The sequence below is a fragment of the Pelmatolapia mariae genome, linkage group LG12 (genome assembly GCF_036321145.2).
Source record: "Pelmatolapia mariae isolate MD_Pm_ZW linkage group LG12, Pm_UMD_F_2, whole genome shotgun sequence".
NCBI lineage: Eukaryota > Metazoa > Chordata > Actinopteri > Cichliformes > Cichlidae > Pelmatolapia > Pelmatolapia mariae.
Window position 1 is genome coordinate 2,952,155 of NC_086237.1, and position 23,727 is coordinate 2,975,881.

Here is a 23,727-nt window from a genome sequence, read left to right on the forward strand (position 1 = left end):
GCATACACTCACTTTCTTACAGCGTAAAACAGCCACAGCACATCTGTGGGGAGGAAAGCAAAGTATTCGTGGGGATACTGATCGATACCACTGATCTGATTTCCATCACAACCAGGATGTCCATCTCTTCCTTTTACACAGCCATGCTAAAGGTGCTCCGGATTGAACTAGACTTCAGCACAGAACACCTGCATAAGTCAGCAGGGAGTGGGTGAAAGGTGGAGCACCCACTTGACAGGTCAGGTTACTCGTCTATTCCAGGTAAGGACAACCGCATGCTTCAGACATAATAGAGATATAATTATATATCCCATTTTATTATCTATAGATGCACCTTTAGTTTGCTTTTTGTCTCTAATGACATCACCTGTTCTACATCTGCACATAGAGACAGCCTGTCCATATGTTTGTTCTAATGCTGATTTGCTTTATTTGCAGTTAAGAAAAATATTTTAAAGCTCTTTTTTTAACAACATGGATGAGGATACTGCATCTGTTGAGCATCTGTGTACAAAACCAGTCCCATAAAAAATAGTTCTCCCAGTTTGGTGTCGACCTTGACCAGTTCCCACCGAGTCCTGACCTCATCCCTGTCCAACTACTCTGGATAAACCAGTTTGCTTACTGTGAGCTGGGCCTTATCACACAACACAGGTGCTGAATCTCACTGCAGCCAGAAGCTGGTTGGATTTCTAAAATGAGATGAATTTAGATTTTTACAGCAGCATATTAATGTTCCTGGGTTGTCTTTTTTTTTTCTTTTTTTTTAAATCTCACATTAGTACCCACATACTATTGAATATGTAAGTCGACCGACATATCGAGTAGGTGACCATCGCCTCAGTGCTTTATGCTTATTATACTGATTTTAGGCAGCAGGCAAAGAGGAGGAGGAGAGCAATGGAAACACAGAAGAGTAGAGGAGACTGAAGGGAGAAAACTGAGAGGAAATGAGACATGGAGACAAAAGAAAGAAGATGAAAGGAAACATGAGTGAGAAAGAGGTAAGAGGAGAAGATCAATAGCAATGAATAAGAAGATGGTACTGTGGTCGGATGAAGCCAAACACAACCGAAAGAACACCATCCCCACACTAAAGCATGGAGGTGGAAACATTATGTGTTGGAGCTGTTTTTCTGCTGAGTGTGGAACACAACTTCACCACTTTGATGGACCAACGCATGGAGTCATGTACGGTAAAATCTTGGCTGAGAACCTGCTTTCTTCAACCAGAATGACTTTTCCAGCATGACAATTATGCAAAACACACTGTCAAAGAGACGAAGGAGTGAAAAGAAGGACGTTAAGGTCACCTCAGTGCCATAAAAAGACTGTGTAGGGAGCAGATGAGTCATGTTACCAAACAGGGGAGAACTTAAAGGATTTAGAGAGTTTCTGTAAAGAGGACTGGGCCAAAATCCCACCTGAGATCTACGCAAACCTCATGACCGTCTCAATGCTGTGCTTGACAACAACAGTTTCTCCACCGAGTACTCAGACATGTTTTGTTTGTTGATTAAATTCTTATTTCACTCCAAGACATCCAAATCCATTTATAATTCTCTCACTTAAAATGAAACTACCAAGAATCTGGATATGAAAAGGAAAAAGAACTGAGAGAACTCTGTAGAGTACATCTGAATCTGAAGACAAATCTAAAAAAAAATCAAGGAGAGCATAAAGAAATGCAGTGATCTCGTGAAGGCCACGTGAAAGGCCAGTTTGATGAAGACAAACTGACCCCTAAAAACAGAGCTGCCTGACTCTGTAAGCCTGCTGCACTTACTAATGGAGTCTCATTAATGATGAAGTATGTAACAATAAAAGAACAGACTTTATTCTTCTCTCATTTGCTGTAACAGATTCAGGACTAACGTATCGCTTGGACACAACCAAATAATTAAATGCAGTTTGAGTGCTGGTGTGTGTGTGTGTGTGTGTGTGTGTGCGTGCGTGCGTGCGTGCGTGCGTGCGTGCGTGCGTGCGTGCGTGCGTGCGTGCGTGTGTCTATATGCAGAACTTTCCATGAAAATTAAGTTGTTGTTGATTGGATTGCTCAAAGAGTCGCTTGTGAAGATGCCCACAGAATTCATACATACATGCTCATTAAATGGTCCAATCAGTTCCAATTCTCTGGAGGATGGTGAACACAAAGAAGAAGGGGCTCTGACTTGATTAGCAAGAGATATCAAAGAGAAGGAAAACTGGAAGACCAGAGAGGGAAAATGGAAAAAAGGGGAGATGACAGGAGAAGAGTACTGAAACAGAAGAAGGAAGAAAAGAGAACAGAGGGAGTGAAGATGATGAACACAGATGAGACGGGGGTGAGGAGAAAAGGGAAGAAGAGAGCTGAGAGGAGAAGAAGAATAAAAGAGGTGGTGTAGGAGGGGAAAGAAGGAGGAGGAGATGAGGGAGAAAGAAGAGTAGAGGAATATAAAAGGGAAACGAGGAGATGAGCAAAAAAAAGAGAGAGAAGATCAATCACAGTAATCAGTGTTCAGAGACTGCGCTGCCTCCAGATAAAGCCAGCGGGGACCTCTACTGGAAAACACCATCAATAACCTCAAAACTTCAGTGCCAGACACTGCAGAGATCCAGAGCGATAGAGTGATGCGTATGGCAGACTGAAAAGAGCATTTAATACTTTGGAAGTTAAAAGGAACTGAGGTTAGGTATTCGGGGGCATTTAATGTAGAGATGGGGAATATCATGACAGGATCAGGGACACTGAGGTTTATGCTCTGCTCCTTAAATCCAAGGACACTGCACACCCAGTGTAAATGCACAGTTTTACTATTCATGCCAGAAAAGGCTTAATAAAAACATCCACACATGGTAAACTGCACTGATAACTAAAATCATGAGATGTACAGTTCTGCTCATCATGGGCATGAGTGTCATGGCTCCATACACACATGCTCACTTAAATCTTATTGTAAGTGGTGCTGAAGGCTATTTGACTGGCTACAAGGAATAGATTTTTCTATTCCTTTCCATTTTTGAGGAAAGGAGTTCCTTCACCAAGGAACTCGGTGAAGATCTACAGAGGAGGAGATTTTCACCTGTTCTTGTATTATCCAAAATTTAAAAGGTTGTAGTGCATGTTTTGAAAGTGCTTCACCACAAAGATTTATATATGAGCACTATGAGATTTCACTTAGAAGATATGGAATCAACAATGATCAGTGCTGCTAATGATGAAAAAAACCCTGAATATCAGCAAATGTGCAAATATGAATGTCAACAAGTGACAAATTAAATGTAGCAACAGCAAAATAAGCTAAACTAAAAAATGATGACATAAAACATCAATAAGACCATATGTAACACTCATTATAAAACTAAATATTTGACCTACTTTCATGAAAATTATAGGAAGAGATCAATTTTTGATCCGTTTTTCTTTAGTCGGAACTAAAAATATGCATTTTCTCAGACACAGTGAACCACATCCAGACTAGAGGAAACATCAGTACCAGTGACTGATGGGCCCTGATTGGCTGTCACTGACAAACAAACTGCTGCAACCCTTCCAGTCAGTCCAGGCTGAAGCGTTCGAACCAGAAAGCCTGCATCAGCCCAGCAAAGGACCTCGTTTAAATAAAGCTGGCAGACAAACTGCTTTCATGTCCAAACGCAGTATGGGACCATTATGGCGAATATCAGGAGCATCTGAGAGGCTTGTAATTTGAATACAGCGCTACAAATAATGAAATAATGTTAATACAGCGCTGTAAATAATGAAGCCGGTGAGGAAACAAGAGGCAATCCTGCCTTTTTTCAAACTCTCAGACTAAATGAAAACACAACACTGAAGCAGAGAACAACATGCGTGTAAACAACATTATGCAATCAGCACTTCGGGGCTGGATCATATATCTCCTGCTGATGCACAGACGCTTTCGTTGCTTTGATTTCTTTAAAATCCTTTCATGTTTCAAGTCAAATTGTTCTGCCCCACAACATGTCAGCGATGACACAAAAACCGATGTCTATCAGAATTTGGTGGTATGCGATCATCCGCGGCCCATCGCTTCAGAAACATTTGATCAGTTGATTTGCTGTCGAGGAACGGCAGAATCCTGAGTGACGACACTCCACGGAGAGCGTGACAACGGGGCGGCAAAAATGCTCCGCCTTCTCTTCCATCTGCATTGAAACCTCTCATTAAAGGAACACTTCACTATTCTGCCAGGAAATAATGGCACATGTGCCAATCTCTCACAACACAAGCGAGGTGTATCTGTGGCATCTGTGAGGACGTGACGAGCGAACACTGCATCTAATCTGCCTCCAGAGACTAGTGACAGTCTGAGCTAACCGCCTAACGCACACGAAGGGCAGAGAAATCCCTGCTAGGGATCATACTTCAATGGCAGTAATAATTCCCACGGAGACACGATTAGCATCCTGTGTGTGGACAACAGTGTGAATTCACACCGGAGGAAACAGATGCACTTGGCATCCCAACAGCTGCTTGCTGGCTCCATTTTTTTCTGATTCAGACAATATAACACTGATCCACAGCAGAGAACCCACAGGAGTGGGCTGCTGTGACACCAATGACTCACTTATTCATATCAAGACCAGTTCCATACAATATGTGATAGGAAATGGAGATTAGAGGGTACTGTACCTTAGCCCAGAGGAACAGAGAGACAACACCAGCTCTCAAACAACAAAACTGAAAAGTGTGGATAACTAAAAATGCACTTTGAATGAGAGTCTCCTTTACACTGTGAAATGAAGATACAGCTAACGAATGCTTTGGGAGACAAAGAGACAAGAGACTGAATAGTGTTTATCATTTGGAGGTTTCTTCCTTCCTAGTTTAAACATGGCTGACTGGAGGGAAGAAACAAGTCAATGATCACAGAGATCACAGAAAAAAAACACTAAAATAAAGTAAAAAAGGAATCTGACTCTATCCAGCTTTAGGGTCCCAGGACGCTGAAGCCTAGCTCAGCTGACACAGTCCACCTTTTTGCTGTCAGACGCCAATCGCTGATCCACTGTGCTGCTCCTACAAGCAGACACTCTGATTCCCAGCACCATATTTGTCTTTTCATAAAGGTTAAACAATCTGCATCATGTTACTGACGACATCTGTGAACACTTTATGGTATCGTGTCCACAGACATCACCTATTGTCAAGAGTTGTTTTGAAGTCTCGATTTTGGAGCAAGAAGAGGTCATACCTGGACTAGAGAGGGAAGTGCTTACAGTAGTTACCAGCTGTGACCATGAAACTAATGTGGCGATTTCTTTCACCAAAACTGAAACACACACTTCTTTAGTAGTTGTTAAAAATCGTACAGGTAGCCAATGTGCAAGCAGTGTCACAAACATTTAAAAGAGAAGGAGGACATGGTTAAAACTCATAAGAAGCTATAAGAAGTGAGTGAATACTGAATTTTAATGGCACCAGTCCACACTACCAGACTTCTGGTAGCGTTTTCTGGATTGCACATCCAGTGCCAATTTAAAATCACCAATTAACCTAGAATCCCTTTGGATTGTGGGAGGAAGCCAGAGCACCTGGAGGAAACCCACAAAGGTAAGGTAAACTCCAGAGGAAGGCCCCAGCAGAGGTTTGAACCAGCAGAGCAAGAAGCGAGCCGGGTACCCACTGCACCACCGAGCTGCCCAGTGGCATCCCTAATGCATGCTGTGCTTACATAAAATCCCTGTTCTGTTACATTCTGTCCAGCATGTGGACCAAAAGATAAGTCAGGTTTAATACACAACAGTTTTCAAACTAGTAAGAAAATGAAGTTGTGACTCACTATGTTCATCAGCGTGAGGAGGTAATTCTGCACATGCTCCTTGCCGTGAAATCGGACCACTGAGTCATCGACTCCCAGCAGGATTTCGATGTTGTAGTCGTCCTCTCCAGCGTCCCTCCGTCTGCGGCGCTGGACCGTCTCATTCACCTGTCGGGTTACTGAGTCAAGGGTCCCGGGAACATCGAGCTCCGGTTCTGTAAGATTAAGACGGGAGAGATACGACTTTTAATATTTTTTCCATTTCCATCTGTGAAGGCCGCTGCAGGGCGTTCATTTTAAAATGCTAACTGAGTAAAGGCGCTCACTGATCTGCTATTACATAACAATTACATTGTGTTAGAAGAGCATTCGATCAACATTAATGAGTGAGTCATGCAGCTGCAGGTCTGCAGATTCTGTCTGCATATGAATGTGTCAGCAGAGGCCAAAGCTTGTTCTAAAGTCGAGTGCCTGCTGGCCTGAATTATACATGTTTCATATTTGATGGTTGGAAAAGAGTTTATCCAGTCGGAGCTTTCTTATGTTGTTTTTTCTGATTAATGATTAACTAATGAGCAATATGAGGAGATGGCGCAGCGATGTACGGAGAAAGCCAAGCAGATGTTTTCAAAAGAGGAGACACATTTTCCAGCCGGGTGCGCAGGCACAGCTGGATTTCATAACACTTCAATTCAAGTGCTGAAAAGATAAATAACATGTTTATAATTTCGTGTTTTAATCATTTACTGGAGCAAAAGTACATTTTCTGGTTCCAACTTTAAATGAGTGGATTTGTGTGACCTTCTGTTTCAGATCATTTTCATTTCAGCATCTTTGGACTTTTGGTCAAACAAATAAGCACTATGGGGATAACATAGCAGTGCTCCTTATTTACCTGTTCCCTGTTTTTAAAGAGCATGATTTAGCAAAACAAAAAGAAAAACAAGAAGATAGAAATAGAAAACTACTTTTGTTTTAGTCAAAATGCCAGAAAACCCCCTCATGTAGTAGACGACCTTTGTGTTATTCACCCTGTTTGTTCAGTGCTGACTGTGTTATAGAGCTTTGACAGGTAAACTGATGCTAAAAGCAACTGTTAAAGCTTCAAATCTGCCAGAGTGGAAGGATAAAAAGGTCTGTGACAGCAGCTCAGTTCATTCAGTCCACAATTCACTTCAATCCAACAAAGGCTGATGGGGTTCACTGCCTTTAATTAGTACACGGGATAAAAGAACTTGTAGTTTTTGAGGCATTTTTACAACCCACAGACTTTCCTCTGTCGTTACATAACTTTCAAATCAGATTTGACTTCAAACCGAGTTTCTGCTTCCCTCGATATGAAAATTAGGTGAACTGTCTGACTTGCCAGATTTCAGGCTCCTCTCCTCAAACTACCTGAATGTGCTAATACTTCCCACTTTGATGGAGTGGACCACCAGTACTTAAAGCTCCCATAATACTGCTTAGCGCGCACTCTGGAGGCTCAGGGTATCTCTGTGAAACCGCAGGCAGCAGTGCTGATATCGGGGCCTCGAGGACTACAGAGAGGGTATCGAGCGGACATTCTTCACTCCACAGTTTTCTGCTTTATAGTTAAAAGTGTTGCGGATTTAATTATCATGTTATAATAAAAGGGAAAAAAAAGTCTTTCTTGTTTTCGAGCAGACTGACTGGTTATAACGGTCGGAGGGGCAGAGCTGCAGGTTGAATGAATCATCAGGATGTCTCTGAGCGAGACTGTTTTTCTCTAGTGGAGCTGGTGGTCAAGTAAGGTGGTGATTATGCTTCCAGTGTTTTATTTGGTTTAACCACAGTGGACTACATCCTGTTAGCTCTGTATTGATGTATGCAGTTCGTTTCAGATATAATCAAAAATAAGAATGAAAGGGGTGCGCCTCTTCTTCAAGGCAGAGAAAACTGTGTTTTAACTGTCATCATCACCTCTCGCCAAAGTGCACTATTTGTTATAACATGTTATGTAATAATTATAATACATGTTATATAATATCCAGTATTCATTTTAATTGGATAACATTGCAGTTTTTGATGACTAACCAACAGTTACTCTCTCAGTAAGAGGAATTTGTTTTTAGATTTTCTTTGTAATAGTGTAAAAAAATTAAAACTCCCATTTCCAAAAAGTATTTAGAATCTTTGTTGATTTCTTTGTAGAAGTCTCTGCAGCATCGACAGCTTCTTTCCGAGTTGCATTTGCAGAGTGCCACACTGAGGTCAATATGGGGTCAGTGTGAGACTCTGGCTACTCTAAAGTGCATTTATACAGTGGTGTCAACGCAACAATCGCCGGCAACTTGAAAACCTGGCAAATATTGTGTAGATCCTGTTTGTACAACCAAAACAGCTCTGACGCACTGAGGCATGAACATGGCTCGTCTAGGGGCTGCTCTCTGGCTTCTGGCAAAGCACAGTTGGGTCCACCAGAACAAGCTCGTCTCCTCCGTGAGGAGAATCGGATGGAGGTGGGGGGGCTCCTCAAAACTTTCTAGGGCATTCGTTGCAACTTGGAGGGCAGGCTGACCTGCTGGAGGAGGCTGCTGACATGTGAGAGTTTAATTTCAAACCGGGGGGGTGTCTGCTCTGAAACAATGTTTAAGTGGCTGTGTGTGTTAAATTACATCCACGTTAAAGCCAGGAGTAAAGGTTTCTCAGCACTGCACTGCAGTGAGATTATTGATGGTTATTCACTTCACATGTGAGGTTTTGATGTTGTGACTGACAGGTGTTTGTAATCCATTCACAAGTGTCCAACAGTTATAAAGGCTTCAAAGCCATTTAAAGACTTTGATTCAAAGATTATCAAAGAAAAATGTCAAAGGAAGGGAAAAAATGTTTAATCTTTTTCACATTCTGCAACCGATTCCAACTTGTGGAGACTAAAATTTTGCCCAGACCTTTCAGGGTGTTGCACACTCACAAGGTGATTGCACAGGTTGCCTAATTTCCTATCAGGAGGCAACCTTTCTGCAAACAGCTGCAGTCTGACTACAAACCACTCTCAGACAGAAAGTCAATCATTTCTATCTGATTGATAAATGCAGACCGACTGCCAGCATGTTGGCATCAGTCTGAGTGAGTGTCAGTGAGGAGGACCTGTGGGGACTCCACTCAGCTGGCTCCCAGCTGCTTGTATTCTGGTTATATTCACATAGAACAGGAAGGTTGTGAGCGCAGATGTAATATGTGTAAAATTTCTGTCTATGCAGACAGCAACAAATACATAATTTTTAACTACTTATTACGGTTAATTGCTGTATTATCATAAACAGTGTGCATGTAATGACAAAGTTGAACTTTGAGGACCATATTTCCAGTTGACAGACAATAAAAGAAGACAATAAATCGCTGTATAAGTTATTGCGATATGCAGTATACTAAAAAAATGTAAAAAAAGAAATTGCTATAATATGGCATCATCAGTGAAAGATTGCAGTAATATCATATTGTGGGGTGTTTGGTGATCCCGCCTCTATCAGTTAACCCAGCATGCATGTCTTTGGACTGTGGCAGGAAGCTGAAGACTGGAGAGAACCCACAGACACGGGGAGAACATGCAAGCTCCACACAGAAAGGCTTTAGCCGGCCGTGTGTTCGAACCCATCTCGCTGTGCAGCATGTGATGATATATTTGGTTTATTTCACAGCTCAGTGCAAATTGTCCCTGCTTGCGATTGCAAGTTCTAACAGGAGAACACTATTTCAAACCAAAGTGAGTGAGAGCGTGAGGCACGCCTTGGCTTCTTCTGCAATTTGTACAAGGCCAATGAATCCTCAAAGCGAAAAAATAAACTGAAAGCAAGAAAGGTCATTGTCCATTCAGCAATGAATACAAATGTCTGCCAGCAAGACAGCACAGGCCTTGAGCTAAAAATTGGGTTCACGTTGGTTCATGCAGCCCATTTACAAACAAACCAGAGTAGGCAAACAAAGGTGCCACAGACTCACAAGAAGCTTGTATACTGAAGACGTTTCGGTAAGCTCTCATCAGGCCGGGTTAGAAAATTTGGCAGTGAGGTGAGTCAAAACAAATCGTGCTGTAGAAACCTGTGAATTCAGCTAAAACTGATGGCACTGGAAATAACCTCGTCACACATATACAGCAATCCTGTGCAGTACTGATGCATGGCAGAGCAGTGTTACAGAAGATGAAGACATTTTCAGACACGTCGGCGGACCCCTCACCTGGCCAAATACATGGAATACAAAGAGCAACTCCTGCAAACCACCAAGAACATATTAAGAGTGAAAAGCTGAACTACATCTGAAGAAGAGTTTATTTAGAGTTTATTCAGTTATTCAGTTTCCCTGAATAAACAAATGACTGAAGTAAAGTAGTTCACAGTTTTAGATTTCATCCACATTGGGTGAAGATACTGTGCTGGCAAATACTGGTAAATCTCAAGCCATAAATAAAAGCACAGGCCATTTTTCATTTTTCCAGGGATGCTGTGGACCACAGACAGGGCCGGTGATTGAGTGGAGAGGGAGCTAAAATAAATAGGAAGAAATGGCTGCCACCTCAGCCGTGGCCCGGCTTCTACAGTGTTGGGATTGTGGAGCGCATTCCTCGTCTCCGCCGCTCCCGTCATGACACAGGCATTCTTGTGCAGCGGGCCAGCTCCCCCCTCCCCTGCCTGAGTAAACAGGCTCTCTGAGGTCCCTACTTCAAACGCACAGGACTTCCCCTCAGCAGTGCTCCTTAAGACTGCCAGTGTGCTTGGGTCAGTGGCGAGCACCCCACCACCCTCCTCTGCCTTGCCCCACCACGGGCCACAGCCCAGTCCCGTGGGAGCCCCACCATGCAACAGCAACAGCAGCAGCCCAGGAGACGGGGGCCCCGGGCCAGCGTCTGCCCACACGTTGCAATGTGCGGCAAGGTGGCAACGAGGCCGGCCAGAGCCGCCGCAGGCTAAAAATGGGACAGACGTAGGCGAGAGGCATCACGCCATCAGCTGAAAGTGGAAATCTACTGTGTCTGCTGTGACAGAATTAATATCTACGTTGTACGGTTCAAGGACACTCACACACAAAACCCATTAGTAAGATGGACACCGATATGCAGCCAATAATGACACTTTGTGTACTGAAAAACCTTTGAACGTATAAAAAAATGTCACAAATACGCACGCAAAAAGCTTTTCCCTTTTCAGTGCAGATGTATACATGTCTCCGTGGAAACGCTACTACAGGAAAAGTATGCAGTGCCCTCATTTACAGGAAAATATCCACGAGCCTCCGAGGTTTTACAGTAACAATAGGCAGGAATGTGAATTAAAATATGGTTCGTAATCCCTTTATCTGTTTCTGCAATGGAGACGGGGGATTGGGCAGGATATATTCCACCAGGTGTGCGAAACGGTACAGAAACTCTCATCAAGATCGGGGGCACGAATTTGCATAAAACCATCTCTGTGAGTTCAAAGTGATTTGTCTCGTGAGCCAAAACTAGCGAGACGTAAAATACGGCGGGACAAACAGATCAGGAACAAGTACGGGAGTTTGTTTTTCTACATTTTCTTTGGAAGTGCAGCTGGAAATGAAGTCACTAGATTCTGAGTGGGAATGAATGGAATTTCAGTGATTGGAAAAGAAGCCCTGCTTGCACACAAGTCAGAAAGGTTATTCCAGGTTAAAGTCAAGAGTGATGTCAGACTTCTGAGTCAGAACCACTAGATCATCTCTGTCATTTTCCTTTATGCAAATGGACTGAAAGCAGTCCATTTGCATAAACTGAAATAGAAGCAGTTAGAGCTCCATTTCCATAACCCGTGCCCTCATTCGCACAGATAACCGAGTAAGAGCTTAAACTCTGATTTCACACACTGTGAAAAAGTTGGGATTAGAGGTGACAGGAGAGCGCCACCCTGACCGCTGCTGTTCTAAAGCACAAGATCACAGAGAAGGAAAGCAAAGAGGACAAACGACATCTCCACATGGGAGATGTCACCAGACAGCAGGAAAGGGACATGTGAGTCAGACCGTAACGACTAATCACAATAATTTATTTCATATCCTACGGTTATGAACTTCAATAGTAAAAGAGCGATTCTGGCCCAAACCAGAGTAAGACTGTGAGGCGGTTATAAAAAATAAAGGTTTATGGCATATTTGTGCTTTAAATACTTTAATCTGTGTGAGCTACATGCAACACTCACAACAAGATGCTAGTTTTAGGTTTCTCTGATTTTACTGTTGGCCTTTTAGTCTCCACAGTAGAAATGTCACTTTGAGAAAGAAGGGACATGAAGTTTATTTCAGCTCTGAATATGATCAGTCTATAAATAGTCAAAGGTCTGTGCTCATCTCTCTCTCCTGTCCTCCAGGTTCCACCTTGTGAAGTGGGTGCAGGAGCACAGCAGTCTCCACTCAGCTCATCAGGAGTACTAAGGCTGGGAGAGAAGAGGAGGGCAGCGCCAGCGTGGGCTGTTTGCTAAAAGCCTGACTGAGTGGATTTACACAGACGGCAGTAACCGTCTCCTCTCTTGACCTCTGCATTATTTTGACTTTGAATTTTTGTTGTTTTTATGGCCCTCTGCTGCACTTTTCTTTCTGAAATTTGCAAAAAAGCTTAGCAGCAATGTTCTGTCCATTCTCTGTCCAGTTGAGCTTGAATTTGATAGTTTCAAATTTAGGATAAACATCAAATTCAGCACGGTAGTTGGAACAGACTAATCAATTTTCCTGGATTCAGTGCACAAAATACCTCCTAGCAGATGCACCCATGGTATCTATTTCTAAATCCGCGGTCACATTTTTCTCCATTTATTGTGTTCACAAGATATCAGAAAGCCTGGCCGCTATGTTGCCTCATTCTTAAGTTGCTCACCCAGCAGGGTGACGACAATCCCCCAACGGCCGTTTACCGCTAAGAGTTAAAAACCTTACATTAAGGAAACAAAAGATAATAGCTGAGCCAAAAATATGTAGCTAGGTAATCGGTGGGTAAATGCTTTTTAGTTACGTAGGCAGACTTGAATTAACTCCATGTCCAAAAGGGCTCAATGGGCTGAGGCGGATGTACACTGGGTCAGCTTACACATTCAAAATGTGGGGAAAAAATCTTGTTACAAAGAAACTATAACATCAAAGAAAAGTTAATCCATCAATGGGCAACACTGCGTTTCCTCCAGGCTCATGACATGCTCGGTCAGCTACCAGACTCCTGTGGTAATCACTTCAGTGATAAGTAGCCACACTCTGCATTGCCTGACATGGCAATGATCTGGTGTTTGGGTTTTTCTGGTTACTGAGCACATAAACCAAACTCTCTTATATGAAACACACCAAGTTGTTTGATACGTGACATGTAACAAGTCCCTCTGGCAAATGAAAAAGGAGAAAATGGCGATATCAAATTCATCTATAACTTTGTCTATTGTGCATCGTGTTTGTCGAATGAATAAAATAGAAAAAATTAAAAACCGAGTGTATGGAGGCAGTGAGAGTTTGTTCTCACGACAAGGACACAGTCAGTCACAGTTACTGTCACCTGAGTAACATTTATGCAAAACTCTGAGGTCACGCTGACACATCTCTCTCATATCAAGTGTCTTCCCTTTTTTAAATGAATGTTTTGAAAAACCGCAATAACACAAAAAGAAAATGAGGCGTCTGACGTTAGTCACCGTCTCATGGTCCCGCTCTGCCCAAACTAATCTCACAGAAGCATCACAGCTGCTCCTTTAAATATATATATATATATATATAAATATATATATATAAACAGTTATGTTTCACAAGGTCTGACAATCAAAGCTTTTTAGTTCAGCAGAAATATCAGAGAGCAGCACAAAAGAAACACACACACGACTCTTCAAAGTAATGTAATATTTTTCATGCTGTGAAATGTGGATTTTCTCTCACTTTCCTCTAAAACTTCAAGTCTATAAAACATTGAGATATGGTGAATTATGACAAACAAACTGAACTGAATCGGATACATCTTGAAAAGTTTATGAAAGATTGGATAGATCAGGACGCCTCACAGATGACAGATTAAATGATCCCTGATAAGGGGACACGCAGCATTGAGGGCTAATAACAAATGGCTTCATGTTCATATCTGACAGCTGAGCTTTCATTTAATTGCATAAGAGTTGATCTGTTTCCTGATTTTTTATTTATTTATTTTTTGTGCATGGATTTGTACCTGTAACATAAAGGATGACACATCTCTAAATATCAATGCAGCCCTGAGAAAATAGCTGCCAAGGTCAAAAAAATAAATACATAACCTCATGCATTATTCACCTTATGCACTGTCAGTATTGTTACATCTCCTGCACAATACCTACTGGCACTAGAAGACTGCAGTTCCATCAGAGTTATAGGGTTGTGTGAATGCCTGAATGATAATGTCGTCACTCTCACACTGACATAGGTCCTGTTTCATATCCCATATCTGAAAAAGTCTAATCAACCTTTTTTGGTTCATATCTCATTTTATGGGCTCATAAATACTGTTTGTGATTCATTATTGTACAGTTTATGGAGCTGACAATTTAGGATTCAGTCAGTCCAACTCGGCTGCCATCTCTCCCCCCCTGTGTACGCCCTGTACACCTGTGAGTGCACACCAACCCACCCAACCAACATCATGGGCTCACCTGTGATGGGAATGAGACAGTGGAGAGAACTTGTCCCACTGCTGCTCAGAATATAACTTAAAGCTGAACATCCTTAAAACAAAAGAACTCTTAATGGACTTCAGGAGGCAGAGAACGGGATTATTAACAGAGAGCAGGTGGAATCTGAGTTAAACTTCAGGTTTCTGAGCACCCACATCTGCACTGATCACACCAGGACCTACAACACCATCGCACGGGTAAAGAAGGCCCAGCAGCGCCTGCAATTCCTTTTCAGGAAAACCTGGGCCACCACAGGTGACCCCTCGGACCCGCCCACCATGTGTTTGACCCGCTTCCCTCTGGTCGGCACCTCAAGTCAACCAGGTCCCACACCTCCAGGCTCACCAACAGCTTCCTCCCCCCTTGGGCTGTTAACAACCACCATGCCCCCAAACTCCACCCCTGCCCACCCACCACACCAATCTGAGCCATGGTCTGAGTAACCCTCACTGCTCAGGCCACTCACACACGGACTCTATACTCAGACCGAGTCCTTTGCACTGCTTCCATGCCCTTTGTTCTCTAATGTGCACCTTTCTCTACTTTGTATTCCTCTTGACTGCATATACTTTTCCTCTTTTTTATTTATTCCTTCTGTCTTACTATTTATATTTTACTCATGCACAGTCGGTGTGGAGCACCCATAATTTTGTGCATGTACAATGACAACAAAGGGCTCTTCTATTCTATTCTTTTCTATTCTAATGTGAACCTTTTAGAGATACGGGTGAGTGAACAAAAGACCAAAAACTGACACGCTACCTCAAGACTGCCAATTTCATGTCACCACTAACAGCAAATGTCCCTCCCAGCTCTGCTCCTAGCAAGGCGATACCCTCAGGCTGCATTTGATTTACTGCTGCCAATTTGCCTCTTGTCATGTCAGGGAATTTTTGGCTCCCCGGGGTACATAAAAGCTAGCATAATTACACCGGGGTTTATGACTGAGGCAATATTGTTTTGGCCCTCTCTCTTCTACAATAGAGCTGAAAATAAGCGGTGACAGCAGCAACAACAGCAGCCTAATTACCAGCAGCGCACCGCAACAGGAGAAAAGATGCTGGCCGAAGCATTTCCCGTGATGGAGACGCCACGCAGCTTTGTGGTTCTGTGCCGATGTGTGATGGGGACTTTTAAAAAGGGGGCGTGTGCATTCTCTGTGGCCCACCTGAAGCTTTTGAATCATTATTAACAGGCTCATGGGGAGTTTCAGGCATAAAATTGAAGCAAACACTTCTGCTCCCGCTGGGCCGTATATTAAGGAATAACTAGACTAATGATTTCTGGGTCTTGGCTGCTTTGCCTAAGGAAACTAACTTTAAGCCTTTCGTTGCAAGAACAAAGCACCATTTATGAAATTCCCTGAAAAATGTTGTTAGAAACCCTGATGCTTAGATTAGACGATGCATAGAGGATTTGGCTGTCGTGTAGGGGTTATACTTGTATTTAAATAGAGACAAATTTCATGCTGATATTTTACATACAAGTAGACCAAAGTACAATTTAGCAGACAGTGAGCGTTATAGTTTAATAAATAACCTGCTATATGAAGGAGTCAAAACTCCTGTCCACTGATAAATGTTTCAGGGCAAGACTTCACAAACCGAGCGACAATGAAAGAATCCCCTGTTGTGCACGATGATACCACGCTATCACCCCATCATAGTGGACTACACCTTCAGCCCTGCCCAATACAAGTGGTGCTAAGATTTTAAAAATGACAGTAGCCATCCTAAAACACCGCCCTCTGTTTATAACACTCATGTAAAAGGTGTTAAAAGGTGCTTTGCTCTTTTAAAGTCTCAAAACTTTAGTGTCTTACAGCTTATGGTTTTGGCAGGTGTGTTATTCAGATATCAGAGCATTTAACTCTTTTTTTTGCTCTTAACAGCTAAAAGGAAGCTGAATGCTACAAAACCAAAAATATTTGGTAATAATACTTCTTTAAATAATGCAAACAACACCACCTGAAAGTATTCAGTCCATCCAATGTCTAAACTAGCCAGAATAGCTGCTAATGCTTCAACTGAGCTGAGCTGAAAACTTGTTAGCCTGTGATGCAACGCAGCTGGGAGGCATGCCAGGAGGGTAAATGTTGAATGACACAACAAGTGGATTAGGGAAGAGTGATTTCCTTGATTTGTGGTTTGGACTATGTAACAGCTTTGAAATTTGCCACCCGTTAAGCCCTAAAATGAAGCCTAACCTGACAGAAAAAAGGTCTGTCAGCCACGTGGACCTTCAGGAGTACGCGGGTCCAGATCTGCTGCTACTGAAAAGTCAGACTGTCACAGAGAGTGCAGATGCAAAGAGACAAGATAAGAAGCAGCATCTAATCAAAAGTGAAAGGCATGCTCTCAGATTGGAGGCACAGCAGCTGAAAGGTACTCCCATCAAATTTCCTGCAGTATATTTTTTTTTAATCAACAACACATCAGATTACCTCCAGAGCAGTCCTGCATCACAATAACCTCCATATAATAGATCCTAATAGGAAATTTAAACAGAGGATAGAAGATTTAAGATCAAAGTCAATGTTTGTCACCAAAGCCAACATCTTTGAAGTCATGTCACTTTGGCAGGACAAATGGGACATTTTATTAGAGACATCTCCACAGGGGGTGTGCATGCAAAACCGATAACATGAAACTGTAGAAACAGCAAATTTCTGGTTGCCACAAATCTGCAAATGCACCTGCTTCTACAAAAACAATCCACGAGGCCGGCTCGGTGTGTCTGGGATTCTGTGGAGGGTTCATGTGTTCATTTACACATTAATCTCTGTGCAAAGTGCGCAACTGAGATATTGGTCGATAGCACGTAAATATAGCAAAGTCCTCTTTCCTATTTGATTATTTTACTACAGCTAAGAATTTATGCCAGCTTGATAGATTTTCTGTAGCTCAGCTCGATTTTCTAAATTTGGGATAATCAGCAGTGCAAACACTCAGAATGATATGATGATAACCTTTTGTTTTCATTAGCTTTACGTTTCTCTCAAACACAAAGCTGTTTCCCTGAAAAGGCCGATGGTTATGAGTTAGAGTTCCTGCACTGAGCAGCACTGCAGGAATATCAGCATGCAAAAATGAGTCTGAACACATTCAAACGAAGCAATAACAAGTTATTGATGTGATGTTACTCAGTGCTCTTGTTTTTGATTATTAAGCAAGCTGCTGTAATAACAGCAACAAAACAGCTACAGCTGTCACTCACGTTAACACCTTCGGCCAATTTCGAGTCACCAATTATTGCAACCACATGCGTGTCTCTGGACTGTGGAGCGAGGAGTACATGGAGAAAACCCACTCGGGCACATGGAGACGACCTCCTAGCTGTAAGGAGACCGTGCTAACCATCGCCGCTGGTCCACCCGACATTACACCCTGATCCATATAACTCCAGGTAACTTCAGGCTTCAAAAACAAGGCATCAGCCAAAATTAAAAGTTTTACAAGGTGGAGATCAACACCAGTGGGTCACATCACAGCGGATAGATCCAGACACTAAACACACAAATCTGGAAATTGTGCATGCAACAGTTAGCAGGCCTGCGCAACAGAGAAGTTTTTTATCAGCCGTACTTAAGGTGTCACTCAGATTTGGTGTTAGCAGCAAACCGGTTATCTGATTTTTGTTTTCTGTTGTTTGTTGTATTTGTATAATGTGGACGTTTGCTTTGCTTCATCATTATATTTACAGCTTTGGCAGAAAATGCTACTCGAGCGATTTGTGCCTGTGCACTGTGCTGACTGGTCTGGGAAGGAAAGGAAGTAACAAACTCTAAACTGGGAGCCAATACCAGTACATTGTAACAACTCGAGCTTTATTTTAATGAGCTATCTTTTCTTTCCTCTGGCACTTCAAAGCTGAATGTAAGTGAGTGTGCATTTGGTCTTCACATTATGTTACTACTGCTTATTACATTACCGGGTCACCTGTGATGGCCCAGGTTATTATCGCTGCCGAAAAGGGAATTATTAAAAATAAAATGTGGCAAACTGCTGTAGCCAACCATCAAATACAAATATGCCATATATGATGTTACATAGGAGTATAGTTTGGACAGATTTCAGGCTTTCAGTCTTTGTGACACACTACGCTATGCTAGCCCCGTTCTGCATTTAGCATTCAAACACGGTAAAAAGCAAATAAGGGGACCTATTCTTCAAACCTGGACTAGCTTACCGTTTGCACTCATAAATAGTCTAAATGTCTCTCTGTTGCCAGGTTGCTTATCTGTTGTTGAGCTCCAGAATATCAAACTTGTGTGGAGTGTGTTTGTGGTGACTTAAGAGCAGCAGAGTGAGAGTCCTGAAGCAGACAACGGTAAGCCTTGTTGGGCTCAGTCAGTTACAACATGCTGCAAAACTTAGACTTCATTCATGGTGGGTGCGAACTGCCTTTTTGGAAGAAATGCTCACTGTATTTCCTTTCAGGGAGTTCAATATATTTTGGTGATCTGCATCCGTTTTTCCCCCCACTCTTTCTCACAGAGTACAAACAACCCAATGTCATCGCTGAAAGGTCAAGCGACAAACTGTTTCCAGTCCTTCCCTCCCCTAAACTACTGATAAAGTACTGAAATGTAAGAAGCTCAAATACTGAAAGGTGACTGTCAAAGGCTTTGGTGCGGTGGAAGGTTTTTGCCTCCAGATCGGATGTTTTCTGTCTGTTTTGTTTCTCGGATAAAAATGTAATCGGCTTTAAATTTCCAGTTAGAGATGACGATGTGTGTGACGATGCTTCTTTCTCTCTTAGGCTCCAGATAAACAGTCCTTTGAAAAAGCAGATTTAAAAGATTTTTTAATCTTTCCAGTCAATCTTTTATCTTTATCTCAAAGACCGTTCAACTCGTAAAGCAACTCCCATAACAACAGAGAATTTCTGAAACAAATCTACCATGTGATTCTTATTTGTACACAGTTACATCATGATAAAAGCAGATATCAGGGAGCTTTTCACCTTTTATCATTTCTGGCAGCTTTTGCTCAGAAAGTAAAATAAGTTGTCTGCTAATGAGATATTCGAGGGTTTGAGCTCTCTGTCTGAATGTCTCGTTCCCTTGAGTAACATACAGAACCCCATAAACTGCTTCTGATGTGCCCATCAGCGTTTTGGTGTGTGTGGTAAGTGATGTTAAAAATGTGTGTGAATGGGTGAATGTAAAGTGCTTTAAGTGGTCAACAGCGCTTCTATATAAATGCAGGGTGGCACCCTGTAAGCTCCTGCTGTTTGTACCCTTGAAACGTTGGAGCTTTGCACACTACCTGGACCAGCTGAGCGACCAGCTGGTTGCTGCACATACCTGAAATCTGATGCCAAATATGAAAAATAAAAGTGTTTTTTTTGACTAAACACAGACTGTCTCCAGATACTGAACCCTAATATCTCGAAGAAGCTGTCAGACAGTTTGGGTTACTGCTTGGGAACATGCCGTATATGCATGCTACGTTTTAGGCTCATGTAAAAATGCAGACAGGAACACACCGATGTGTTGACTCCGGTGTTTACTGTACCCTTATTTCTGAGAGTGTGGTCATCCTCATTTCGGACCTCATAAAGGATGATCCCTTGGATTTAAACAGACGTGTTTTGTGTGCTTCAGAATTGTTCTGGCCCTGGCCAGCGCCGCCCTGTGTGCTTAACCTGTGTCAGTGTTTACTTTTAATATGCAGATTTTTCTTGGCAGACTCTCATCGCTGTTTGGCCCTCTGTCTCCGGGGTCGCTCGCTCCACTTCCTGGCTATAATCCGTGCGATTCTAACGGCATTCAGTTCAGTCCTGCAGTCAGCAGACTCTACCTGCTACAATATTTCACTTTAGTATTGACGTCAGGTGTACTGCTCTGATTTTTAAATAAGTAGTTTGTCTGCACAACAAAAGGCACCTGGTGTCCTGCTTAGAGCTTTTTCACTCACACTCGTCCTATTAATCATTCGGGGGATTTCTTTTTTTTTTTTTTGTTAGACTCACTATGAACCCGAGTTTTTTTTTATAGTTCATTTACCAAAATAACAAACTATCTTTTGGTTTTGCACCTGTGGACCCCGTTTCTTTGCAGCTTATCCTCATTTTTAACCCATGTGTAACTTCAGGCAATGCCCGTGTGTTTTGTGATGCTTCTCTTTTTCTCGGGTGACCAAGGACAAATGAATTATTCACCCATACGCGTTTATTTTGGGGGGAGAGGTAATTTTTCAACTCTTAATAGTCCTTCTGTAATTATGGCTTTATGCATCTTTGCATACAAAAGTCAGGGCTCGTCATTATTTGACAAAATATGTGAATTTTTGTGGGAAGTTGTTTGACAAAACAGTCAGTCAAAACACTTTTAACACATTAGATGTCGAGGTTAACAGCATTATCATGTTGAAAAAAAGCTTAAAGTATAAACTCAGATAAGCTAAGAAGACGGTATTTCAGACTGACTTCTGCCACCTACAGCAACACTTATGACATCCGCACATAATCACAGAAGGAGTTCTGGGGAATGTGGTTTGAAGTGTGTGGTGTAATTTCCAGTCATGAGGGCAGAGTCAGATTCTTACACAATGCAAAGATATTTTCAAAGATATTTTTATCAGGCAATGAAAAATAAAGCGTTGCAACACTCTGACTAACAAACGACCACAAGCCCGTCCCGTCTCCGAGTGCTTCTCTGTAAAAGGCACAGTGAATGTAGTATAACGACAAGCTACAGGAATCTGAAGTATTTGGCTCACTCACAGACAGACTGGATGGAAAGAAGAACGAGATACTCATCAGCTCCTTCCAGCTGCCATGTGCCTTTTGGAACGCAACTGGATGATTTAACAGCGAGTCAGAAGAGAACACAGGCGAGCGCTTTCGACTCAAAATATTGCTCAATGCTCCCGAGGTCTTTTCCATTCTCCTTCCAGATCCTTGGCCTGCACCCGAGTCGCTAATTATCACCAGGTTTAGTATGGAAAGAACTCATCAGGCGCATTTGGGAATCGTACTTCTGAAGACGTAATGCAATGTGGAAAATATCTTCCCAATCTGCCGGTTCAGGACACAAACAGGGAAGAGTATCAGGTGGAGAACGGTCTCCTTACAGGAGGAAGGAGCTATGTTGTTGTATTCAGTGCAGGCTATAAAGACAGATTTATGATGCGTTCAGCGTGAAGACTCGGCAGCGACTTCAAAGCTGTGGATGACTTTTGTTGTTGTGTGTTAAAAGCACACACACACCCGTCGGGGATGGACACTGAGTGTTTCCACTCACCTCTGACATTGCTGGAATTACTTGTGTTTACAGAACATTAGAGAAACCATCCTCTCTAACAGCAGCAGCCAAATCCCAGATAACCTTTACCGTTTTTAAATTACCATAGGTAAATTGCTTTTCCCTATCAATACTCACTCGCACGCATTACAATTTAAAACACATGCCCCACATCTCAGCAGAAATCAGATGCTGATGTACTTTTTTATGAGCTCCTCATGAAGTTGATTCACGTGTGAAGAGGCAAAACTTCAGACTGATGTGTTGGATCCACACTAAGCATGAAACAGAAAAGTCATTAGCTTCTTCTGAGGACTCGTACAGTGTTAACACAACATGTCCCAAGAGCACAAGTTCTGCATTAAATAAAGCAGCGGAGCATAATTTGTTTAGTGTTTTTTGCTTGCAGTGTTCAGCTTCGTGTGGGCCGTCTGGATGTTGGCACACGATGGTTTAGTTTGCAGCTTTGTACCTAGTGTTTGGCGAGCTATGATAGCATATCAAAAGAAACCCAAACAAACAACAAAAAGCCGGCTGTCCAGCGCTGAAATGAAACATAATGGGCCGGCGCTCGCCCTCCCTCAAGCCTGTGGTGTGAGGAGGTTTCAAAAAGCAGAGCTACACTGCATGAACGTGACTCACGTGCAGCTGGCCCTGGGTCATTTGACCCAAAGTTTGGAGTTTTCTTGTATTTAGGTGTCATTTTTGTGTTATGGTTTATGTTAAGATTCACTTAGTCCTGAGTTTAGGTTTCCCTGTTTAGTTCTCGTCTGTTAGGTTCCCCCTGTGTCTCTGTCCTCTGTGTGTGTTCGGTGTTTATGTGTGTCCTTGTGTCCCGTGTCCCTCCTCGTGTTCATTCCATGCCTCCGCTGTCCCTCCCTTATGTGAAACTAAGCTCGTGTTAGTTTCACTGTTTCCTGTTTTATTGTGACAGTCGTGTGTTTGATGTTAAGTGTGTTTAATTGTGTTTCCCCAGTTAGTTAGATCATGCTCAGCTGTGTTCCCTCCTGTGGTTTGTTCCCTCATTTCTCCTAGTTTTGTGTTTGTATTTATTTATCCAGCAATAAAGCTGAGTTTAAGTTCAGCCCTGCCTGCGAGTCTGCATTTGAGTCCAATCATACCTGCTGCTCACAGCTAATTCATGACTGTTGTTAGCTTATAAACAGATCTGTAATCAGGAAGGTGTGGGCCGACCTCAGTCGTACATTTGCTTGATGATAATTGGAGTGTGCTGAGTTGGTGATATGCTGGGCTGTGTGAGTAGTGAGTCATAGAAGAAATATAACCTATTTTTGTTTATGATATGCGATCATGCAGCAATGCCTTTACAGGTTTGTATTATTAACTACAGTACATACAGTACACCACGCAGGCACACAGCTGGCCAATCACAGTGTTAAAGCAGCAGCTGGTCAGGTGACTTACACAAAGCAAATGCACAAAGCTTTAAAACGAGACAAGGATTGGGAAGAATACTAATATTTTCCATGCAGTCTCAATAAGTCAGACAACCGGCCATGTTATTGGCCGAGGACTGAGTCCTCCAGCCAATGGATGCTCTCCAGGCCTATATAAGCTGCCTGGCGCTACACTTCAGGGCCTTTGGTCATTTTTGTGGTTGTCAGAACATCAGGTGTTTTTGAGTTTGCTGCTAGTCTTATTCTGCTGGCTTGTTTTTGTTTGTCCGTTCTCCTGTTTGTCCTCGGTTAATAAGGAGTTGAGATGTAGCTTTGTTATCTTTCTGTTTAGCTAGGTTAAGACTGTTTTGTTTGTCATCCTGGCCTCGGCTCTCCCTGAAGTTAACTTCTGTTTCCCTCTGTCAGCATGTTTCCAACAAAGCTTTACAAACTGACTCAAAACGCCTTCTGTTCCTCCATCAGTTCTAAGTTACTTTCCTCACCGTGAGAACTTTCTGGGGTTGTAACTAGAGATGGACCGATCCGATATTAAGTATCGGTATCGGTCCGATACTGACCTAAATTACTGGATCGGATATCGGCGAGAAATAAAAAATGTAATCCGATCCATTAAATATCAAAAAAGCACCTCACAAAACTTGCGACACCAC

General features: G+C 42.5%; 1 protein-coding gene across 1 annotated transcript in view; it reads right to left on the minus strand.

The window, feature by feature from the left end:
* Positions 1-23,727, minus strand: part of adamts3 (ADAM metallopeptidase with thrombospondin type 1 motif, 3) — a 149,347-nt gene that overhangs the window by 79,283 nt on the left and 46,337 nt on the right. The window contains exon 5 of the mRNA XM_063490591.1: positions 5,787-5,980. Within this exon, the coding sequence (XP_063346661.1) occupies positions 5,787-5,980 (194 nt within the window). The remainder of the gene's footprint in view (positions 1-5,786; positions 5,981-23,727) is intronic.